General features: G+C 36.3%; 3 protein-coding genes across 6 annotated transcripts; all 3 read left to right on the forward strand.

The window, feature by feature from the left end:
- Positions 1-537: 537 nt before the first annotated feature.
- Positions 538-23,039, forward strand: LOC104106550 (ankyrin repeat-containing protein NPR4-like). Of its 4 annotated transcripts, none has more exons than XR_011413883.1 (11): positions 538-1,187; positions 3,963-8,795; positions 8,930-8,978; positions 14,836-14,907; positions 16,063-16,365; positions 18,676-19,139; positions 19,285-19,508; positions 20,490-20,571; positions 20,790-21,593; positions 21,697-21,879; positions 22,037-23,039. XR_011413883.1 is itself a non-coding variant. In XM_070195346.1 (9 exons), the coding sequence occupies exons 7-9, from the start codon at positions 19,411-19,413 to the stop codon at positions 21,402-21,404; spliced, it is 795 nt and encodes a 264-aa protein (XP_070051447.1). In that variant the 5' UTR covers positions 538-1,187; positions 3,963-8,795; positions 8,930-8,978; positions 14,836-14,907; positions 16,063-16,365; positions 18,676-19,139; positions 19,285-19,410; the 3' UTR covers positions 21,405-21,674. The 4 variants fall into 4 exon arrangements, 1 of the variants encoding a protein (XP_070051447.1); XR_011413884.1 differs by having other exon boundaries at positions 18,676-19,134; XR_011413885.1 differs by having other exon boundaries at positions 544-1,187; positions 20,790-21,009.
- Positions 7,967-9,130, forward strand: LOC138904820 (uncharacterized). The gene is made up of 2 exons (XM_070193320.1): positions 7,967-8,411; positions 9,042-9,130. The coding sequence occupies exons 1-2, from the start codon at positions 7,967-7,969 to the stop codon at positions 9,128-9,130; spliced, it is 534 nt and encodes a 177-aa protein (XP_070049421.1).
- On the forward strand, positions 18,741-19,382 carry LOC138904821 (uncharacterized). The gene is made up of 2 exons (XM_070193321.1): positions 18,741-19,134; positions 19,285-19,382. Exons 1-2 carry the CDS (start codon positions 18,741-18,743, stop codon positions 19,380-19,382), a joined length of 492 nt encoding a protein of 163 aa, XP_070049422.1.
- Positions 23,040-24,370: the final 1,331 nt, after the last annotated feature.

The raw sequence follows: 24,370 nt of genomic DNA on the forward strand, positions 1-24,370 counted from the left end.
TGGTTGGTACTGGTGATGAATCAGAAATGCCTACCCCAAGTCTCGATTTGAATACTGCAGATCCTACAGGTAATATTCCTTTTGTGCCTTCTGAGTTTACTTTGGGGTTAAAAGAACAAGAGGCCATAGAGAATATGTTGTCAATAGTTGTTGAGGGATGTTTGGTTGGGGATTATGAAGGCATGTCTGAACACAATGGGTCACAGGGGAAGGTAACAGTCTACTGGAAGAGGGTAGGGAACTGGTGTCTGTCAAAAATTTGGCACTTAAAAGTACTACTGGGGAACCACTCGAGGGACCTGATCCCTCCGCCCAAGAGGAGCCCTCTGCTCCTACTTGGGATGAAACCCCATGTTCTTAAAAAAAGATCAGGTTAGTACTGATCCCGCTCCCTCTCCTCATTTCTATGCTGAGCCATTGGCCATTGTTTCTCACGAGATGAGATCTGTGTGTGAAGAAGAGGATGAAGGTAGTGAAGAAGACTATGTTAATGTGGCTATTGCAATCTTTATTTGTGCTAGGAGTAGCAGGGCAACTCCCAAAATACCCACTCCTAAAAGACCTACTACTAGGCTGCAAAGGAAGGAAGCTCTTGAGTCTACTCTGAAAAATAGTAAGAAAGAAAAGAAGAGAAGAAGGTTGATGAAGGGCGGAGAGCTAGTTCATGAAAAGGTAGTGCCTACAACACTTGTTATTAATAGCGATGACGAAATGGAGGAGGAACCCAGTCCTTTAATTCATAAGTCTTCTAAGAAATCTAGTGTTCCAAAGTCTGGGAAAGAGTCATCCGAGAGAGCGATAGAGGTTAGCAGGTGGGTGAGTCTGGAGAAAAAGTGGTTGAGGGGTCTGGTAAGAACGTGTATGAGAAAGTGTCTGAGAAACCTGCAGAGAAAGCTAAAAGTATAATAAAATCGGTGAAACGAAAGACTGGTGCAAACGAGTAACCTAGTTCCTTAAAGAAGGCCAAGGTGGGGGTGGCCAAGAATGAAAGAAAGGAAAATCTGAAAAATCAAAAAGTACGGTGGGGCAGAACATTTGCCCCTGAAATATCCTGTTAAAACACACTGAAATATCCCACCGCTCTTTTCCCATGCTCAGTAGGATAACTACGGGAAGCTGCAACAAATGTTTAGATGCAGTGACACTCTTCTTAGGCGGCGAATTTGGTTCTTTTTCGCTACTGCTAGGTACTCTTCTTTCTCTCTGACTTTGTTCCTCTTGATTTCTACCCTTACACTCCAAAATTCATCCTTATGCTAAAAGCCCTAATTTCTTTTATTCCCTTATTATGATTTTGGGTAAAAATGTGCATTTTAGTTGTGTTGCTATACGTTTACCTCTTCTCTTTGTTTGAATGGCTTTAGTATCCAATTGGTAAATTAGAAGAACTGTGTGATTATGTAATTATTTGGAAGTCTCCTCGCTCGTTAATCGATTTTGCAATCGCTATGTTTTTTTTTTAAATCAGCTGAAATTCAATTGGGTTTTGCTTTAAAATTTGATGGGTTAACGCTATTACTGATGTTGATCTTTTTTTGTTTGACACAACATTTTGGATTGGTTTGAAATTAAGGCTTGATGTAAAAGTTGTTCAAATACTTCATTTTCTTCATAAACAATTGACCAATTATTGGACTTCCTACTGATGTGCTTAATAGAATCAAAAGGTAATGTGGTTCCCATTTCTATTCTTGTGATTTTTTCCTTTACAATAACAAATCTGAATAATCCCAAAATAATCTTTGTATTTAATGTTTATTGAAGAAGCAGTCAACTAGAAAGAACGATTTTTCGTCAATTGAGTCAATTAAAAAAAAACAGAATTGAAAAGACAATTTCTTCATAGGAAAGATCAAAGTGGTGGTTAAAATTGGATTCTGAAATTGGTTTTCGCTTCTTCATTCCGACTTGAGTTTCCTTAACCCATTTTGGGGTAATAGGTGCTGGGAATTTTGGCTATTTTATGAAGGCCATTTTGGTAGTTGTGAATTATTTCTTTTGCCGGTTCATAAATTTGGTAAATTTCATTGCTTCTGATTTTTATGCTACAGAGATAGTTTTTAGAAGCTCGGACGTGCTCATATTACTGAAGTTCTGTCTGCTGACGTAACAAAGTCTTAGCTACTCTGCTCGTAATTTCATAATATCAGCCTGACATTGTTTTATGTTTAATAAAATCTTATCTTATCAATAAAAAAAAGTTTCAACTACTCTGCTTACAATAGGGTTTTAGTATGGGGCGTACGTGTCAAAATTGAATCTTGGGCGGTGAATTTTATGTATGGGGTGAAGTTTATGTACTGAGAAAAGTTTGAAAAACCGAGTGCAGTATTGAGATTGGAGTTGTAATACTAATATAAAAGGTAGAAAGTATTACTATGTTGATTTACCAGTAAAAGGAAAACTACAAATAGAAAACAGTCAATGCAATGAAGAATTAGTTTGCAACAGTGTTGTCAAAGGCGCGCTTAAGCCCTGAAGCAAGGCTCAAAAAAGGTTTAGCGCTTCGCCTCGCTTTGTGGACGCTTTAGTGTCGCATCAAAGCTCTAAGGCATACTTTTCCTTGCATTAGTGTAATCCTGAAAAGGCGACCTTAAACAATTGATATTTCACTTTATCGTGAATATTTTTTCAATTTTTTTTTCCATATATTTATCATTCATGCTTATAATGATTAGTCTTGGACTACATGCATATTTTTAATTTTTCTCCCGCTGCGCCTTTTTTCATTTAAGCGCACATTTATCTGCGCTTTGCGCTTAAAGCCCCAACGGATCTTAGCGTTTTTTTGCGTTTTTCGCCTTTGATAGCATTGGTTTGCAGCTAAGAATAGACTGCATTGTCTAAGATGAAAGTCCTAAAAAGACTTTGACTAAAGTGAGGTCATGTTTTAGGAGAAAAACACAATTGAATTGTTCTGAGAATATTGATTATTAGACCATCTAAGAGAAGGGAATATGTAGGAAAACAGATTAGTAATAGTGAGTCAGAAAACAAACTAAAAGTTTATAGTAACAAATTGAGCGACATAAGACAATAATAAATCTCTATGATAACCTTTGTATTGTCGATTTGGGATATCGTATTTTTATAACAATTTCATAGTTTTGATGAATTTGTCTTTCGTAGAATGAAACAGGCTAAAATGCAAGAAAACAATAGCTATATTAAATAATTGTAATAACATTTATTCTATAAACTATATGTATAATAATATAAGGAAATTAAATATTGAATTTTAGTTGGTTTGAGTGGTGGTTTTGTTTTTGGTTACTGTGAAACCAGTGGATTTATTCTTTCTCTTTGGTCAATTTGTTTCTTTGGATAATGCAGATGGGTGAAGAATGCTTAATCATGAATATTTAATATACCAGAGAAAGAACAAAACATGTTCTTTTATTCTTTAATCTGCCATAGGTAGTTCCTTCTTAGCCATGTGTTTTTTCCTTCCGCCGACTGTCGAGATGATTGTACATTTGCTGTTTGATATGGCTACTGTTGTGTGGTTAAAATTTTTGGTTTCTTAATTTTTTAGTGTGCTTTTGATATGAAAATACTTGCACTTTACTTTGCGCAAAGTGAAAGATAAGTTGTGTTTACTGGTTCATTCGGTTATGCCGTCGCTAAATACTTCAAATGTGACCATTCAATTGTATTCACTTGAAGAAAAGCTTTATCTTACCACGAGCTGTATATAGCATAAAATATGTTTGAGAATCTAATAAGCTGCTAAAATTGATCATTTAACTATGTATATATTACGTGGATCGACACTATTTGTGCAGTTCTTAATTTGCTTTTTTCTTTGGTAAATTTCTACCGGATCAGATGATCTGAGTTTCTGAAATTAAATCAATATTGACTTTCAACCAGTGTTTTTTAATGAATTTCTTGCTACAAGTCTATGGTTGCACTATTGTTTGTTTACTGGCTATGAATTTTATAACGTTTAAAAATTATAGGACTCTTATACCAATTGATATTAGGAAGCAACGAATTTTAATATTGATGGACTCTGAACAAACAAACAAGCGTCACTACTCTGAAAAGAAATGTGCTGATAGGAATGTTAGACGACGCGAACAGTATAAACTTAAGATGGCGAATGAAAAGAGTGCACTATCGTTATAGGACATTTACAGTGTACTCCTAATACAAAGGACTCCTGCTATACTTCCAAAACAGGTTAGTATACTAATTCTATATCGCAATCTATACAGTACGCAACTGTTTCATTGTCTAGCACAAATATTATTTTTTTGTGTGCATGAATATCTAGCATAAATTTAATATCTGTTGCGCTTACGCCTACTATGCAGAGAGTAAGGTTATGATGCTTCCATCATTTACTGCTTTTGACAAGGAAAATCCTCTTTGCACTTATGAGAAAAGTAAATTGCCTAAAGTTACCATAATTTTACACTAATATACAAGACATATTAATGTTGACTAAAAAACTACTTATCTGGTAGGTTCAACGTCGTTTGTACCTAATGAACAAAATGATACAGCTGAGATAGTGATAACTAAAGGTTTGTATTTGTGTCATCTTTAAGTAATATCATTTTGTGCTCGACTATTTCACTCCTTACAACCTCTAGAACATGCAGGTCGCAGTTGAAATAACAGAACTACTATGAATATTGAATTACGCTCAGACTATGTGCCGTTAAAAAAGGTTCCAAATTGTAAGTTTTGCTTTGCGAAAAGATTTGAATATGAATCTCCTGGATTTTGTTGTGGCACTGGTACAGTTAAGATAATTTCACATTGAATGCCCACTAAGCTACATGATCTATATTTCGAGAATAGTGAAAAATCCCAACACTTTCGGACATACATCAGAACATATAATAATCCATTTGCATTTACATCACTTAGTGTAAACTATGATACAGACTTAGCACGAAGGAATCATGGTATCTATACTTTTACAGTTCAAGGATGAATGTATGACCTAATAGATGATTTGTATCCCCGAGGGAAAAAACCGAAATCTACAGTTGTACTTTTATGATAACAACAATGAGTTAGCAAATAGAATGGCATGCTCTAACAAAGTTAATGAATCTATAGTGAGGGAACTGATGGATATGTTGAGAGTTAACCCATACTCCTTTTTTATTTGATCTTTGATAGATATTCCTGAGCTACTGAACTTCCATATTGGACTGAAATGTGATCCTGGTTTAGATCAGCGAATATATAATTTGCCAACTTCATCAGAAATTGCTGCAATATGGGTTGAGGACAATGACAGTAGTATAAATCATGCACCACATATTCAAATTTATACTCAGAGCAATAGCACACAAATAGTGAACTATTATTACGGATGTTATGACGCCTTGCAGTACCCTTTGTTGTTTCCATATGGATAGAATGGCTGGCATTGTGGTATTAAGAAAATTCCTAAACACAAAAATATTCATGGAAGTTATACTCATGAATGTCAACAGTTGTCGAGCATACAAAATCTTTGCTCTCTTGATTCATATCTTCAAATTGAAGCTCGAGCTTTAGAAAAAGGAAAAAAAAAAATAGATGCAGTTTCTGCTCGTGAATATTACTGTTATAAACTTCAAATGAGAAATGATGACAAAGATGAGTTGCTACACACTGGTAGGCTATTTCAGCAATATTCAGTTGACGAATATATAAAAATTGAAACCCAAAGATTGGATTTTGCTTCGTTCAATCAAGATTTATTTAGAATGGATATACTGCAAGGACTTCTTGATATTTTAAGACTTGGAGAACGAGATTCTTCTAACGTTAATAAGCAAAAATTCCTTTCAGCTTCTTTTATAGGTGGACCTAGAGATATGCGACAACGATATATGGATGTTATTGCATTAGTACAACTTTTCGGTAAACCAGATTTGTTTATAACTATGACTTGTAATCCAACTTGGCCGGAAATAACATTTGTGGAAGGCGCAAAATAGACCTGATTTAATTAGTCGAGTATTCAGAGCTAAAGTTGAAGAACTGAAAACAGATATAAGCAAGAGAAATATCTTTGGAAAAGTTGCTGCTTATATGTATACTGTTGAATTCCAAAAACGAGGTTTACCACATGCTCATTTCCTTATAATATTAGCTAACGAATATAAGTTATTGACATCAGAGGCTTATGATGGAATTATTAGTGTTGAATTACCAGATGCTAATTTGGATAAAAAATTACGTTCGATTGTTCTCAAACATATGATGCACGATCCATGTGGTAATCTGAATCCAACAAATTCATGTATGAAAAAAATGGTCTTTGTAAGTTTAATTATCCAAAAAAAATTGCATAACAGACATCAAAAGGAAGTGATTCTTACCGCATCTATAAAAGACGAAACACAGGAGAAGTTGTGATAGTACGCATAACTCTTGGGTTGTTCTATACAATTCCTTTTTATTTGATAAATTCAACTGTCATATGAACGTTGTGGTTTGCTATGACATAAAGGTTGTTAAATATCTTTACAAATATATTTGTGAAGGACATGACAAAATTGCATTTTACGTACATGATAATGATACAAACAAAGAAATAGATGAAATAAAGGAGTATCAATCTGTTAGATGGGTATCACCATCTGAAGCTGCATGACGTTTATTTGGTTTTTCTATTAGTGAGATGTATCCAAGCGTTTATCATCTTCAGTTGTATATTAAAGGGCAACGACTTGTTTCTTTTAAAGGCAATACAGATATTAACAAAATCATTAATAATCCAATGATTAAGAAAACAACGTTTACATAATTTTTTTCAGATGAACAGAACTAACAAAGATGCCATAAAGCTTAACTTATTATACAAAGAATTTCCTGAACACTTTGTATGGTCAACGACAGACAAAACATGGACATTGCGACAACAACGTTGCGCCGTTGGTCGTATCGTAACATGTCACCCGACTGAAGGAGAACGATATTATCTCAGACTACTGTTGCTAAATGTGAGAAGACCGAAATCACATGCAGATCTTCGAACTATAAATGGGGAACGTTATAATACTTTTAGAGAATCCGCAGAAAAAAAAAAAAGGGCACATTGTGATAACAGTTTAATTGATTGCATGCCAGAGGCAGCAAGTTACCAAATGCCATATAGTTAAAGGCGTTTATTTGCTACATTATTAGTGTATTGTTATCCAATCAATCCAAAAGAAATGTGGAAACAATTTGAAGAGTCAATGTCAGAAGATTACAGAGTGTTACCTAATGTTGAAAGAAAATATATCCAATATCAAGTTTTAAATCAGATCAATGATATTTTACACTCTATGGGTCATAATGTAAATGAATATGAGCTTATCCCAAAAACAGTTCGACCATCTATATTGGAAAAAGAAGCGAAGGAGGTATTCTTTGAAAGAACCATTAGGGTTAGTGAAGAGGATAAACTGTTACACAAAAAACTGAACACAAAATAATTGAAAGCATACAATGTGATTATTGACCGAGTATTTTTCAAGAAACCATGAGCTTTTTTTATTGATGGTCCAGGAATAACTGAAAAAACTTTCTTATATCGTGCTTTATTAGCGACTGTACGTAGTAAAGGGTACATAGCTCTAGCAACTGCTACTTCTGGCGTTGCTGCTTCAATTCTTCCAGGCGGGCGAACTGCACATTCGCGTTTCAAAATAACTATAGACATTGATAAAAATTTCAGCTATAACATTAGCAAACAAAGCTCAACTGCAAGTCTGATTCATGATGCAAAATTAATTGTATGTGATGAAGTATCTATGGCTAAAAAAAGAATGCTTGATGTTTTTGACTTGCTCTTAAAAGATCTTATGGATACAAATATTCTATTTGGGGGAAAAGTTGTTGTTTTTGGAGGTGACTTTAGACAAACTCTTCCAGTTGTTCGAAACGGGAATAAAGAATATTTTATTAGTGAAAGTTTACTATATTCTACATTTGGGACGAACTTGAAAAATTGCAACTATCTGAAAATATGAGGGCAAAAACATGTCCTGCATTTTGTGATTACTTGATGAGAATTGGAAATGGACAAGAGAGGGTAAACTTTAATAACAAAATTGAACTTCCAGATTCTATGATTATTCCTTTTATAACTGAAGAAGAATTTCTAAACCATTTATTCGCTATGACATTCTCAAATGTACACACATCCTCCTCTAATTCTTTTCTTGCAGATTCTCGCGTTGTTCTAACGACGAAGAATAATTTTGTAAATGAAATCAACGATATTCTTATAGCAAAATTTCCAGAAAAAGCTACTACATTTGTTGGTGTTGACGAAACCGTTGAGCCTAATGATCAAAGTCAATTTGAAGACCTATTACACACTTTGAATCCTGTTGGTATACCTCCTTGCAAATTAACTTTGAAAGAGAACTGCCCCATTATATTGGTGCGCAATTTGAATCCGTATGAAGGTTTATGCACTGCGATATTAAGAGACATGTTATCAGTGCTAAGATCGCGACAGACAATTTTAAAAATAAGCACGTATTTATCCCAAGAATATCATTATTATCGTCACAAAACGAAAAATTACCAGTTCAATTTAAAAGAACACAATTCCCAATAAGATTATGCTACGCTATGACTATAAATAGGGCACAAGGTCAGGCTCTGGATTTCGTCGGAATATATTTGCGAGAATCTATTTTTTAACACGGTTAACTTTATGTTGCCTTATCAAGAGCAAAACGTTCAAATTGCGTCAAAGTGCTGATCCGGCCGTCCACACGAGCCAACCGTAATGACCATTCTACATATAATATTGTTTATGATGAAATCATCCAAAGAGCGTCCTTGTAAGTCTTATGCTAACCCAAAATACAATAATTTTTCTGTTTTATTTTGTCCTTTTACTCCCCTACATTTTGTTTTATTTTTTATACGCTTACCAGTATTCACATCTATTTTTTGTTTCTTTTTGGTCAAATAGGCGATGAGGTTAAGACTGGACTTCTACTTACCTCGAGCTCCGAAACAAGGTCAGTAATGAAAGTTCACCATCATAGATTTATATTACTGCTTATAAGATCTTATTTGATCAGATATGATCGATCCACTTATTTTACCACCTGCTAATGCCTCACTATTTCAACGTTTCCCTAAAGTTACTTGGAATCCTGTGTTAGACTAGGTCATTTACCTATGCAGATCATGCTTGCCTTTTGAAAATCAAAAGAAATTACTGTCATGTCTGAAATAACCCCAACATATTTACTAATCAGCTACTGAGTTATTTATGTTGAAATTGTCAAAAGTCCCACATCGGTGGATGACAATTTTGAATGGGAATTTCACCCTATAAAAGGAGGCCTAATGTTTAGGATTTAAATACACCTCTCATTTGCCTTTTATCTTCTTAAGGCATTTGTATCTTCTCTCTTTAGTATTATTTCACTTGTAATTTTGGAGTGGAATAAAATATTGATTGTGTCCGAGGTGTGTCCGAGGAAGTAGGCAAAATTGGCCGAACCTCGTAAATTCTGGTGTTCTTTTATTGTTGTCTTATTGTCTTGTTTATTATTTAGTGGTTGTCATAATTTTTGGTATAGTAGTTGTGACTCATTCACACTATATACATTTGGCTTCCGCAACAATTGGTATCAGAGCCAAGGTACTGTCTAAGTATGCTCTGTGGTTGCAGCATAGTCTGATCTTCCACATCAGAAAAGATCTATCTTGGTAACTGAGTCAAGGTTCTGTCTGAGTATGCTCTGTGGTTGCAGCTTAGTCTGATCTTCCACACCAGAAAGGAAATAATCTTGATTTGTGTCGTCAGCTACTAAATAATATTTGTGTCAAAATGGGAGACAGTAAACAAGAAGAATCTACATCAAGTGTCAATAATACGTCATCGTTGGCATCTTCGCTTGCTTGCGGTACCATTCGATCCTACCTTGCTAGAGAGCAGAAATATCCATACACAAAGGAAACTTCTGCAAGTAAATTATGGAAAGCACTGGAGGATAAATTTTTGAAGAAAAACAGTCAAAATAAATTGTACATGAAGAAGAGACTGTTTCGCTTCACCTATGTTCCTGGTACCACAATGAATGAACATATCACCAGTTTCAATAAGTTGGTCACAGATTTGCAAAATATGGATGCAACTTTTGATGATGGTGACTTGGCCTTGATGTTGTTGGGGTCACTTCCTAATGAGTACGAGCACCTTGAAACTACTCTACTCCATGGAAATGACGAAATTTCTCTCAGAGAAGTTTGTTCGGCTTTGTACAGCTATGAACAAAGAAAGGGAGAAAAATAGAAGGGCGGAGAAGGAGAAGCACTAATTGTGAGGGGTCGTCCTCAAAATCAAACGAGGACTAAGAAGGGAAGATCCAAGTCGAGATCTAGACCCAGCAAAGATGAATGTGCCTTTTGTCGAGAAAAGGGGCACTGGAAGAAAGACTGTCCGAAGTTGAAGAATAAGGCCAGACATAACAATGGAAAGGCCATTATGGATTCAAATGTAGCTGATTGTGATGATTCAGACTTCTCATTAGTTACAACAGAGTTATCAACATCATCAGACATATGGTTGATGGACTCGGCTTGTAGCTACCATATGTGTCCCAACAAGGACTGGTTCGTGAATTTTCAAGAAGGAGAATATGGAGTCATCCACACAGCGGATAACAGCCCTCTTACCTCATATGGCATTGGTTCAATAAGATTAAGGAGCCATGATGGAATGATCAGAACATTAACAGATGTTCGATATGTACCGGGTTTGAAGAAGAATCTCATCTCTGTGGGAGCCCTAGAATCAAAAGGGTTCAAAATCATTGCAGAAAATGGAGTGATGAGAATATGCTCCGGTGCACTAGTGGTAATGAAGGCCAATCGGAAGAACAATAACATGTACTGCTATCGTGGTAGCACAGTTATTGGGACAGCAACAGTGACATCCAGTGATGACAAAGAGGCAACATCAACCAGGCTATGGCACATGCGCTTGGGACATGCTGGAGGGAAATCCTTGAAAGCTCTATCTAATCAAGGATTGTTAAAAGGCGTAAAGACTTGCAACTTGGAGTTTTGCGAGCATTGTGTCAAAGGGAAACAGACAAGGGTTAAATTTGGTACAGCGATCCATAATACTAAAGGCATTTTGGATTATGTACACTCTGATGTTTGGGGTGCTTCCAAAACACCTTCATTGGGTGGGAAGCACTATTTTGTAACCTTTGTTGATGATTTTTCCCGAAGAGTGTGGGTGTATACAATGAAGAGGAAAGATGAAGTGTTGGGAATTTTTCTCAAATGGAAAACGATGGTGGAGAATCAAACAGGCAGGAGGATCAAGTGTATTCGCACAGACAATGGAGGTGAATACAAAAATGATCATTTCAATAAGGTCTGTGAAAATGATGGCATCGTCCGACACTTCACTGTCAGAAATACACCACAACAGAATGGAGTGGCAGAACGTATGAACCGGACTTTACTGGAGAAGGTACGGTGTATGTTGTCCAATGCTGGCTTGGGCAAAGAATTTTGGGCTGAGGCAATTACATATGCATGCCACCTCATTAATCGTCTACCATCTGCTGCTATTGATGGCAAGACACCATTTGAAAAATGGTATGGAAAACCTGCTGTAGATTATGACTCTTTGCACGTGTTTGGCTCAATTGCATACTATCATGTGAAAGAGTCAAAATTGGATCCGAGAGCAAAGAAGGCTATATTTATGGGGATTACTTCTGGAGTCAAAGGATACCGCTTATGGTGTCCAGAGACAAGGAATATTATATTCAGCAGAGATGTTACCTTTGATGAATCTGCCATAACAGATAAGGTGACAGTTGAAGATGTCAAACAAACTGGTGGTGCATCAAAGCAGGTGGAGTTTGAGGGAAAATTTATTTTTCCTACACAAGAAGCAGAGGAGGAAACTCATGAAGATTACCCTCTGGAAGAAGAGCCAGTAGAAAGGGAGATTCCAACTCAGGAACCTCGACAACAACTTGAATCAATAGCAACCAGCAAGCCAAAAAGGACAATAACGAAACATGTTCGTCTCATAGAGATAGTTGCTTGTGCAACCTCAATTGTAGCTGATGGTGTTCTTACCACTTATAAAGACGCAATCCAAAGTTCAGAAGAAGATAAGTGGAGGATTGCCATGAATGAAGAAATGCAGTCCCTTCATCAGAATCATACATGGAAATTGGCCAATCTCCCGAAGGGAAAGAAAGCAATTGGGTGCAAATGGGTATTTGCAAAGAAAGAAGGATTTCCTAACCAAGAAGATGTTCGCTACAAAGCAAGATTGGTGGCCAAAGGATATGCTCAAAAGGAGGGAATTGATTACAATGAAGTATTTTCTCCAGTTGTAAAACATTCCTCCATTAGAATTATGTTGGCTTTGGTAGCACAGTTGGATTTGGAACTAGTTCAGATGGATGTAAAAACTGCATTTTTACATGGAAACTTGGAGGAGGAAATCTACATGACTCAGCCAGAAGGATTCAAAGTTGCTGGAAAAGAAAATATGGTATGCAAACTTGAAAAATCGTTGTACGGATTGAAACAATCTTCTAGACAATGGTACAAGCGATTTGACAAGTTTATGTTGCGGCAAGGGTACAAGAGAAGCAAATACGATCATTGTGTGTATTTGCGCAAACTTAATGATGGTTCCTTTGTATATCTTCTCCTATATGTTGATGATATGTTGATAACTTCCAAGAATTCGGAAGAAATTGATAAGTTGAAGATTCAACTGAAGGAGGAGTTCGAGATGAAGGATATGGGTGAGGCAAAGAAAATTCTTGGCATGGAGATAATAAGAGATAGACATTCAAAGAAACTCTGTTTATCTCAGAAAGAATATTTGAAGAGAGTACTACAGCGTTTTGGCATAGATAAGAAGACTAAGCCAATTAGTACGCCACTTGCTCCCCATTTTAAGCTAAGTACTACTATGTCGCCAAAGGATGAAACTGAACAGGAGTATATGTCAAGGGTACCATACGCAAATGCTGTTGGTAGCTTGATGTATGCAATGGTTTGTACGAGACCTGACATTTCACAAGCCGTTGGGGTTATTAGCAGATATATGCATAATCCAGGAAAGGAGCATTGACAAGCTGTGAAATGGATTCTACGGTATATTCATAGTACTGTAGATGTTGGGTTAGTTTTTGAGCAGGAAGGCAATCGGTCTGTAGTTGGATATTGTGACTCAGATTTTGCGGGTGATCTGGACAAACGAAGGTCAACTACTGGTTATGTGTTTACTTTTGCAAAGGCACCAGTTAGTTGGAAGTCTACTTTGCAGTCAACAGTTGCTTTGTCTACAACAGAGGCAGAGTACATGGCTATTACAGAGGCTGTGAAGGAGGCAATTTGGCTTCAGGGGTTGCTAAAGGAGTTTGGTATTGAACAAAAAAATATTATAATTTTTTGTGATAGTCAAAGTGCTATTCAATTAGCGAAGAACCAAGTTTATCATGCAAGGACAAAGCACATTGATGTTCGGTATCATTTCGTACGAGAAATCATAGAAGAAGGTGGAATCACGGTGAAGAAAATTCATACTACGGAGAACCCTGCTGATATGCTGACAAAAGTAGTGACTGCGGTCAAGTTTCAACATTGTTTGGATTTGATCAACATTGTTGAACACTAAAGATTGAAGATGAAGACACAACCAAAATTTGTTATTGAGAGAAAATTGAAGATGTGGAATTTTGCCAAGGTGGAGATTTGTTGAAATTGTCAAAAGTCCCACATCGGTGGATGACAATTTTGAATGGGAATTTCACCCTATAAAAGGAGGCCTAATGTTTAGGATTTAAATACACCTCTCATTTGCCTTTTATCTTCTTAAGGCATTTGTATCTTCTCTCTTTAGTATTATTTCACTTGTAATTTTGGAGTGGAATAAAATATTGATTGTGTCCGAGGTGTGTCCGAGGAAGTAGGCAAAATTGGCCGAACCTCGTAAATTCTGGTGTTCTTTTATTGTTGTCTTATTGTCTTGTTTATTATTTAGTGGTTGTCATAATTTTTGGTATAGTAGTTGTGACTCATTCACACTATATACATTTGACTTCCGCAACAATTTAAGGTTGCGTCAATGTTTTCCATTTTGGTTACTTGCGACGAACATAACTACAAAAACGGAAAAGAGCGAACTAATTATCTGAAGTGTGCCAATAAGAACCTCCCAACTGACTGAATGACATGTACTGGAATAAAATCAGCCAAGCTGGACTTCAAAGCGGTCTCTCCAATCAAGCTATCTCTTTCTTCTTCTTCTTCTTTGCTCTCTAATTTTACTGGTGCTATCTAAAGTAATGACACGAAAATACTCATCGGCAAATATTCATATACTATTTGTGTATTATCTTCTCTACTTAAAACTAATGTATTTCACTAAGTTTAGAACAAAGATTGCACAAGAGTTAGTTTACGAGTGTGAAATCTATGTGATAGAATAACAGACCCACATTCAATAAAAAAATTACTTCTATTAATGAGTAAATTGAAGAAATTTTCCAACTGTATTGAAAAATTCCTTGAAAAGCAAATATAATGGTTACATTGCACTAAGAGTATATTACTGAAGTGTTATGTGCAATTTACAAGGGGAAAATATATTTGTACATATGATTATGCAATTTAAAAGAGAGAGAAAAGGTAAAATGAGAAATAATAATAACACTGAATTCATCGTTGTTTTATGAAAGAATTATCTTTTGCCAAATGTATGTTCCTCTCTTCCCCTGTTAGATTGTCTACCCATTTTTGCTGTATACTTTTTTTTAACATTTTGTTGTCTGTGGAATTCTAAACATGCTAAATGTCACATGCTTTATACACCAGGTAAATTGGATCAGAAGCTTGTGCAACTAGGCTCTTCTTACTCATGTAGCCATTCCGTATCCAGGTTACACTGTATGTAGAATGTAAAATTTTTAATATGTCCGTTCCAGTTTATGTGAACCTATTTCCTTTTTAGTCCGTTCCAAAAAGAATGACCCCTTTCTAAATTTGGAAACAATTTTGCTTAAACTTACAATTTTACCCTTAACGAGAAGCTTTTATAACCACACAAATACTCTGGGCCCCTTTTTAAATTGTTTAGGACCACAAATTCCAAAAATATTCATTTTTTTCTAAATTCCGTGCCTAGTCAAACAAGTTCACATAAATTGGGACGGAGTACTTAACTCAATGTCTTCTGTACTATTCACATAGAAGTTGATCACTTGTGAGGTACGTACCTTTATCCAAATTAATAATTGCTGATACTTTTGCAAAAACAGATCCACATTTTCAACACCTTTACACTCCTGCTGTTATCTATACTTTAAAGTGGATATCAATAGTTTATTAATCCAGAATTAAACTTCTGTGCTCAACTGTTCATCCATCTGAAGTTATTCTTTTTCTGGACCTGAGAATAACCAAACATGTTCTCTCTCGCTTCATTGCTCTAAGCAATCACTTACAATAACACTGGCTTAAAGAATGACTTTTCAATGTTGACCTCTTAGTTAAGTTGCTCCACCTTTTTTTCCAGTAAATTTTCCCAAAAGATTTATTTTTGCATTATCTTCCAAGCCTGTCCTTTGTTGACTTGTTGTTTCTTATTTTCTTTTAATTTTCTTCGTAAACACCTTTTGAAAGTAACTCATTTAAGATATAACATTGTTCACGTTAAAGCCCGGGCTAACCCACTAGTATATGCTCCTTCCGTTCCAATTTATGTGAATTTTTTTGATTGGGCACGGAGTTTAAGAAAAAATGAATATTTTTGTAATTTGTGGTTCTAAACAATTCAAAAAGGGGCCAGAGTATTTATGTGATTATAAAAGCTTCTCATTAAGGTAGAATTGTAAGTTTAAGCAAAATTGTTTTCAAATTTAGAAAGGAATCATTCTTTTTGGAACATACAAAAAAAAAAATAAGTTCACAGAACGAATATAGTATATATATATATATAGAAGCTGATTATATAGAATATTGAGGCAGGAAAACAGAAAAATTGCACATGCCATTACTTAGACTGTTACTTAGACATGGCACGTATGCGTTTGGCAATTTCAGTGAAAGAAGGCCGACCGCAGGATCCGGAGCCCAACACTGTTCCATAAGCATTCTCCCCTCCGCGTCGCAGAAGCGCAGCACAGGGTGGTCTCAAGGTGTTGGTGATTTCTTTTTCCCCATTATTTTATATCAAGACAACGCTTTATTTCTTCAAATTTAGGATCCAAATTGGTTCAGATATTTTCTGAAAGATCTTTACTGAAGGAGCAAGCTGGTCTACTACTTGAGGAGCTCTGAGCAGTGTCAGAGATGTGCAGAGGATAGTGGACAAGACAAAATTGCTGCATTCTACTGCAAAAGCAGGTAATGTAGAGTTTCTAGTTTTGCTTATTCGCGACCACCCTGATCTCATATGGAAAGTCCACCATAGAGATCGGACCATTTTCCATGTTGCTGTTTTACATAGAGAGGAATTTGTAATTTTCAAGCTCGAGGAGCCGGGATCCAACTCCCCTCCATTTCCTAATCTCTTCATTTCTCAAAGTTGCTACTCGGGCTCATGGTTAAAAATTAATGGATGAGATTTAATTGAATAAAATAAAGCTCTAACCATAGTTAAAGTATTTAATTCCTCTTTTATTCATTCCCAAATAATATCTTTTGCAATCCCACAATTATAGCTAATTAGCTACACATTATCTTCTCTTTTTCTTGTAGTAATTTTCTTTCTGTGAGTTAATTTTTTTTTCAATTCTACAAAATCTTCCATTTTACTCGACGCCAAGAAACGCACAAAAAAGTATTTAACTTCTAAGGAATCGAATTAATGGATAAAGAAGAACCTGGCGAGAATTGGTCAAGTATTTCAAGAAAAAGGAAGTTCCCACGACTTGCTGCCTTGTTCTCTGTTTCTCTACTTGTTGTATTTTTCTGTTGATTTTAACTTAACAATGATCTTCAAGGATTGGATTTTCATGGCAAAAATCTGAAAGATTTTCTCTGGTGCCATGATTTTCGGTGAGAGCAGATGTATTTTGGCGCGAAGAGAGGAATTATAGGAAGTTCTACCGCTAGGAGAGGCAAAAGATATTATTTGGGATGAATAAAAGAAGTAATTAAATACTTTAACTAAAGTTAGGGCTTTATTGTATTCAGTTAAATCATATCCATTGATTTTTAACCATGACAAGTGTCTCCCATCCAAGTAGGAACTTGGAGAAATGGAGAAATTAGAAAATGGAGGGGAGTTGGATCCGAGGAGCCGATGATCCAAACGATTATGAAATTGGGAGAGAAGGGGGGCGCCGGATTATCCAGCCCAACAAGAAGAGAATTTGTATGGGATGATCCTACACTGATAGTGTCGTCCTAAAATGACACAATATTTTTTTTTTGTGTGTATATATATATATATAATTTATATCGAATATAAGTAATTTCGGCTACGGGCTAAAAGTAATCTTTGCTTTTTTGTCCAAAAAATATCTTTGCTCCGTCAGTATATATACATAATAACTTAAATCCTAGTAAGGAGAAAAATGCTGCACTACAAGTTGATTTTGATGCGCTAACTTTTCTTTTTTTTTTAATTCCCTCCCTCCAAGAGCTCCCCTTGCTCTTGGGGTGACTCGAACTCACAACCTGTTGGTTGGAAGTGGAGGGTGCTCACCACTTGAGCAACCCACTCTTGTCCGCTAACTGTTTTTCAATTTAAATTAAAAAGGTTATCTAATTGCATTGTTATAACCCGCAAGGCTGGCCAATAGTGGCGAAGCCAGGAAATTTAATAAGGGTGTTCAAAGTCTATTTTTAACCAATAACAACTAATATTTTACCTTATACGTAGTATAATTTTTCGGCGAAGGGTGGTCAGTTGACCACCCTTGGGCCAATATAGCTTTGCCCCTGGTGGCCAAGTTGGTTGAGCAGGAGATCCTCCAAATGGGAGGTCACAGGTTCTTGAAACCCCTGCATGCTTTCTCGGTCGAGCTCGTCATACGGGGCTTGCCTAATGCGGTTTACCTTTCCAGGATAGTTTGCAAACTATTGCACTAGAGCGGGGTTTACCCAAAACGCACAGCAGCTACGGACTCCCTAGTTTACAAATAAAAAGAAAAGAAAAAAAAGAGAAAGTTGGATTGCTACAACCAGTAAAATAGATAAGTGGATGTTTCAGAATGTATTCTAGTCAGTAATTACTGAATAACAAAGGAGAATCTTTTTGTGACAAAACATCAAACTAGCACAAGATTGTTTAAATTTCTTAGGAGTAAAGATGTAGGAGGTCTCTTGAATTGCGTCGGCAGGAGATGTTATCGTATTCAACCAAAATAATTACATTAGTGTAACATAAGGTGGACCCATACATAGCTTTTCAGATAGTGATAGTAGTTCTGTGATTAAAAGTGAGTATCGATTGAGAACTAATTTAACTTGTCATGCGGTATACATATATATCAAAGTAGAGGTGGATCCATATAATTGAACCTATTATACTTTAAACGTCAGGGGTTCATATCTACTATTTATTGCAATTCGAGTGATGTTTTATACATAAATAAATATATGTTCCAAATCGAAATTATGGGTTCAATTGAATCATAGGTATAGTTGTACATCCGCCTCTGTATCAAAGTTGCTCCAGCATTACTAAACGTGCTTTGTTATTTTCAGGCGATGGGCGATTATGTCATCTGAATCAAATTTTTTACCAAGCTGCTTTGAAAGATGATTGGAGAATGGTTAAACCTTTTTTAGAAGTGGATCCAAGTTTGGCTCATGTTAAGATAGCAAAAGGGGGTGAAACAATTCTTCACATAAGCACCCGACTTGTGCGAGAGCTAGTGAAACTGATGGAAGTAGGTGACTTGGAAGTGAGAAATGATGATGAAAGTACTGCCTTTTGTCTTGCAGCTACGTCAGGGGTTGTGGAAGTTGCTGGAGCAATGTGGGAAAGGCATGCCAACCTACCTAACATCTGTAATAAATCTGGAACACCAATCCTTAAGGCAGCTGTGCTCGGCAACAAAGATATGGACATATGGTATCATTTCTTTTCGATGTCACACGTCTTGAGGATCTACACGAGAAAGATCTCTTTGTGCTTCTTGAAGAAACAATCCAGAATGACATGTACGGTACGATAGAGATAATATAGTCAGCCAGCTAATCACTTTTCACTGTACTTATGCTTGCCTTTTGAAAAAGCTGTTCGAGTAGAACTATTAAGATCTGTATTGATATTGAAGTTACTTCCTTTACTTTGGTTTTCATGGCTTGCAGATATTGCAACAAAAATATTTGACAAGTACAGATTTCTTGCCACTACAATAGAAGGAAATCGGTCAGTCTTTAATGCGTTAGCTAAAAAAAGTCTTTAGCAATCAGTAGCAGAAATCTAGAAGGGAAATGGGACAGATTCATTCGTATGCTCAGGCTAAAAACTGGATTTATACGAGCAAGAGGAATGCTTATTACTGCAGTTTCCAGGATACCGTTCATTTCATGTAAGATCTGCTGACGTTAAGTTAAATTCTTATTGTTTTCTGCCGGAATTCTAGACTACTTTCCCGTAAGAATCAACTACGTACTTTGCTAGAATAGGAAGCAACTTGTTGCCAAAGTGGTTAATTAGCATTTTAAGTGAAAACAATTTTAATTCACATATGACATGGGGAGTAAATGACAGTAGAGATACAATTGTATACTACTTGCAAGTCCTAAGTGATGATGTCGTCTCTTGCTCATATTGGGCCGAACAATTGCCCCAAGAAGGACAAAGATGTAGGCAGATCCTCAGAGTATCCAAATTGGTCAGTGATCTCATCCTTGGGGCTGAAATCATGATGCTGTTGTGCTAGAAATTCACATTCTATGCATGTAATGAATGGGAGAGTGAATCCCTACCTGTTGTAAATGTTTTGAGAAAGAGAATTTTGTCAATGGATTGGTGGAGAGCATTTTCATCCCCTGCATCATTTTCACTGGTAAATTCAGGAGGATTCATTCTTTTAAGAAAATTTTCTTGCAACTATGATAAATTCAGAAAATCTGGATTATGACTGGGTTAGATTATAAGAAAGTTTGGTATGACTAGGTTTTGCTGTTGCCATCTTGTTTACCTATTTTTGACGATGTTCCGGTCTTATTGGAAATGAAATCGTTGAATTCGTATATGCACGCATTGTGAAAGGCAACAACCACAAGGTCTATGAGAAGATATAAATAGCAATCGCATCCTACATTTGGCTGGAAAGTTGGGGCAGCCAATCCGTCGCTGCAAAACAGGTTGGATAACTCACTAAAGTGGGAAACACTTCCTTATTTATTTAAACTTAATTTCCCATATTCACCCTTTATTTACCTTTTCCACACAACTTTTCATTTTCTTGTGTAATATATGCATGACTCATTCCTATTTCATAATCCAAGGAAGGATTCCATCTTCTTCTTTTTAGGTTATCATCATTCAAATTATGACTGTTTAGTGCAGGAAGAAGAGTGCCTCCATCATTTCTCCGGGTTTCTGGAGCAGCTCTTCCACTGCAAAGAGAGTTATTGTGGTTTAAGGTGAGAGATGTCCAAAGCAGAGTTGGCTGTCAGAAACGACAATATCATTTGTGTCTCTGGTCTCAGCGCCACTTTATTTTTCAGTTTAAACACATTCTTCTTTCATTTTGAAAAAACTATTTCATGCAACAAGGGATTCTTAGCTTTTGCTTAACATAAAGAAGAGTTCATGGCTTTTAAATTCTCAAAGTTGTAATCATCTGACTGGTTATGGTTAGGAAGTGGAGAAGATTGTACCACCTTCACTCCACAGGATGAGAAACAACGATGGGAAAACTCCGAGGCAATTTTTCACAGAGGAGCACCAACTTTTACTCAAAGAAGGTGAAAGGTTGATGAAAGACACTGTGAATTCTTGTATGATTGTTGCAACTTTGATTGCCACAATGGTGTTTGCTGCTGGCTTCACTGTGCCAGGCGGTAATAACGACGATGAAGGTACGCCGATAATGCTACAATTGAAGGGATTTACAGTTTTTGTCATATCAGATGCAGTGGCACTATTCAGCTCAATTGTTTCCATCATTATGTTCTTGTCCATTCTGATGTCTCGCTATGCTGAAGACGATTTTCTTGTGTCATTGCCTGCCAAGTTACTGTTTGGACTCTCGACACTCTTTGCCTCGATAGTTAGCATGCTCGTGGCTTTTGCAGCAACCTTCTTCTTGATCTATAATAATCATAGGGCTTGGGGGCCAAAGCTCATTGCTGCTTGTTCTGGTGTTCCTGTAGCTTTGTTTGGGTGTTTACAGTATAAGCTGTGGTTTGATGTGGCAAAGTCAATAATCAGGTCCAAGTTTCTTTTTAAACCGGGAAAGTACAGTCTCTATTAACAACAGATCCTTCGACTTAAAGTGGATTAGTCAATGTCATTGGGATGGCTTAATGTAGTATTGGAACTCCGATGATCTCAAAAATCCTTCAACAATCAACTCTGATAACAAATGTCCTCTAATAATGGAGAGGGTCTATCCTTACATATTGATGGATCTTTTGCATTTGTTGAGTAAAGAAGAAGACATGTAATTGTTTTTCTTTTTAAATATTGTTAGCCTAACATTGTTCTATGATTTATTACAGTAAATCAATTAGTATATCTTTAATGACTGTTGAAGGAACTAACAGGGCATGCTAGATCTGTTGGGATTAAAGATTGGTGAATGAGAAATGGAGGGAAGAAAGTGGAGGGAAGGTGAGCTCCCTTTTGCTTTGGAAAGAGCAAGTGTCCCTCCTTGGTGGTGGAAAGAAAAGTGAATGAGCTTATATTGAGAAAGCACTTCTCTTGATGTTAAATGGGTTGGAAAGAAAGTAAGTCTTGCGCCGTCGTCGCTCGGCTTCGGCTTCGGTTTCGGTTGTTTATCGTTAATTACAGTATTGTTTACTGTTCAGTTTTTTGCCATTAATTGAACTCTTCTGTTGTTGACTCTGAGAACTCTTCTGTTGTTTACTTGTATAATGTCTACAGTGCTACGAATACTTCTAAAGAATTATGGGACGCACTTGAGAAGTACAAGACTGAAGATGCATGCTTGAAGAAATTTGTGGTTGCCAAGTTTCTATACTATAAAATGATAGACAGCAAAGCCGTTGGAATCCAAGTTCAAGAGCTTCAACTTTTTTTCACGACCTTATTGTTGAAGGTATGGTTGTGAATGAAGCATTTCGAGTGGCTGCAAAGATTGATAAATTGCCTCATTCGTGGAGAGATTTTAAAAACTATCTTAAGCACAAGCGCAAAGAAATGAAGTTGGAAGATCTTGTGTTTCGTCTCAAGATTGAGGAAGACAACAAAACAGCCGAGAAAAAGTCTCGTGGAAATTCAACGATTATGGGAGCTAATATTGTTGAGGAGACTGCTCCAAAAAGTAAGAAGAGGAAGAGGTCTTTTGGACAGACTAAGGAGCAGAACAAAAAGAAATTCAAGGGCAACTGCTACAATTGTGGAAAAGCTAGTCACAAAACCCCTGATTCTCGTCTCCCGAAAAAGGATAAGAAAAAGGGACATGCCAACATAGTGGAGAATGATGACATTGATTATCTGTGTGTAATGCTTTTGGAATGCAACCTAGTTGGAAATCCGAAGGAGTGGTGGATTGAATCTGGAGCCACTCAACATGTTTGTGCTATCAAAGAAGCATTTGCGACTTACTCTACTGCTGGTCCCGAAGAAGAGCTTTCCATGGAAAATACTACAATAGCTAAGATTGAAGGTTATGGGAAGATATTCTTGAAGATGATTTCCGGCAAGGTGTTAACGCTCAACATCATTCTTCATGTTCCTACTATTAGGAAGAATTTAGTTTCTACTTCTTTATTTGTTAAGAATGGATTCAAATGTGTATTTGTATCTGACAAAGTTGTTGTAAGCAAGAATGAAATGTATGTTGGAAAGGGCTACCTCACAGAGGGTATTTTCAAACTCAATGTAATGGTTGTTGACAGTATAAATAAAATTTCAACTTCTTATTTATTGGAGTTAAATGATTTATGGCATATCCGTTTAGGACATGTCAATTACAAAATATTACGGAAGTTAATTAATTTAGAAGTATTACCTAGATTCGAGTGTAATAAATCAAAATATTAAATATGTGTTGAATCTAAGTTTGTAAAACATCCTTATAAGTTTGTTAAAAGGAATTCAAATCCTTTAGACTTAATTCATACTGACATTTGTGATATGAAGTCGACACCATCTCGAGGTGGGAAAAATTATTTTATAACTTTTATTGACGATTGTACTCGATATTGTTATATTTATTTGCTTAATAGTAAGGAGGAAGTAATTGAAGCATTTAAGCAATACAAGAATGAAGTGGAGAATCAATTGAATAAAAAGACCAAAATGATTAGAAGTGATAGAGGTGGAGAATATGAATCCCCGTTTGCATAAATATGTTCGAAATATGAATTTATCCATCAAACTACTGCCCCTACACACCTTAATCCTATGGAATTGCGGAAAGGAAAAATCGGACATTAAAGAATATGATGAATTATTTATTAATAAGTTTCGAAATTTCTTGGAAGATATTCCATTTTGGCCCAAACCTTTAGTACCTATATGTATACATTGTGATGGTCAAGCGACAATAGGCAGGGAACGTTATGTATAACGAAAAATTTTGTCATATACGACGGAGATACAATACCGTTAGACAACTCTCTAGTGGTGTTATCATGATTGACTACGTAAAGTCCAGAGATACCGTGTTGGATCCACTTACAAAAGGCCTATCTAGAAAGGCAGTTGAAAGATAGTCGAAGGGAATGGGGTTATGGCCTAGAACAAGTCATCATGGCGGTAACTCTACCTAGCAGACTAGAGATCCCAAGAGCTAGGTTCAAAGAGATCAAACAAAGTTATGAATGACGGTTCAACATTGTCAAATAACTCAACCCATTCACGTGATGAAGACAATGTTCAGAAATCAAGGTAAAACATTAAGGCTTTTTGATGAGTCAGTAAAGCTTAAAGTTTTTTAACGATTTGCTAAGTCTGGCAGGATATGACCAGATAGTATGTCTATAGGATTACACGCTTAGAAATCACCTATGTGAGTGTAAAGTGTAAAGCCGCTTCAAGGGGAATGAAAGTAACTGCCCATTCTTTAAGCACTCATGAAACTTGGCGGTGTTCATGGCTGAAACGAACACAACCATGAGAACCATAGATGGTTAAGGGTTGATCGTGTGACTTATGTTGTCTATGTATACAACAAAGTTCGACGATTCAAAGATATCAAATCTACCGATTGACCGAGTATATCCGATATAAGTTCACTACGAAAAGTTCAAA

The sequence above is a fragment of the Nicotiana tomentosiformis genome, chromosome 2 (genome assembly GCF_000390325.3).
Source record: "Nicotiana tomentosiformis chromosome 2, ASM39032v3, whole genome shotgun sequence".
Classification (NCBI taxonomy): Eukaryota; Viridiplantae; Streptophyta; class Magnoliopsida; order Solanales; family Solanaceae; genus Nicotiana; species Nicotiana tomentosiformis.

What these genes read in the sequence shown, in the direction of transcription:
- LOC138904820 (XM_070193320.1), top strand. Translation starts at nt 7,967, where the DNA reads ATGAGGGCAAAAACATGTCCTGCATTTTGTGATTACTTGATGAGAATT. An exon ending in CAATTTGAATCCGTATGAAG is followed by an intron (nt 8,412 to 9,041) that starts GTTTATGCACTG and finishes TTATTTGATCAG; the next exon opens with ATATGATCGATCCACTTATT.
- LOC104106550 (XM_070195346.1), top strand. Translation starts at nt 19,411, where the DNA reads ATGGGACAGATTCATTCGTATGCTCAGGCTAAAAACTGGATTTATACG. An exon ending in CAGGATACCGTTCATTTCAT is followed by an intron (nt 19,509 to 20,489) that starts GTAAGATCTGCT and finishes ATGACTGTTTAG; the next exon opens with TGCAGGAAGAAGAGTGCCTC. An exon ending in GAGAGTTATTGTGGTTTAAG is followed by an intron (nt 20,572 to 20,789) that starts GTGAGAGATGTC and finishes GGTTATGGTTAG; the next exon opens with GAAGTGGAGAAGATTGTACC.
- LOC138904821 (XM_070193321.1), top strand. Translation starts at nt 18,741, where the DNA reads ATGGTTAAACCTTTTTTAGAAGTGGATCCAAGTTTGGCTCATGTTAAG. An exon ending in GAAACAATCCAGAATGACAT is followed by an intron (nt 19,135 to 19,284) that starts GTACGGTACGAT and finishes CATGGCTTGCAG; the next exon opens with ATATTGCAACAAAAATATTT.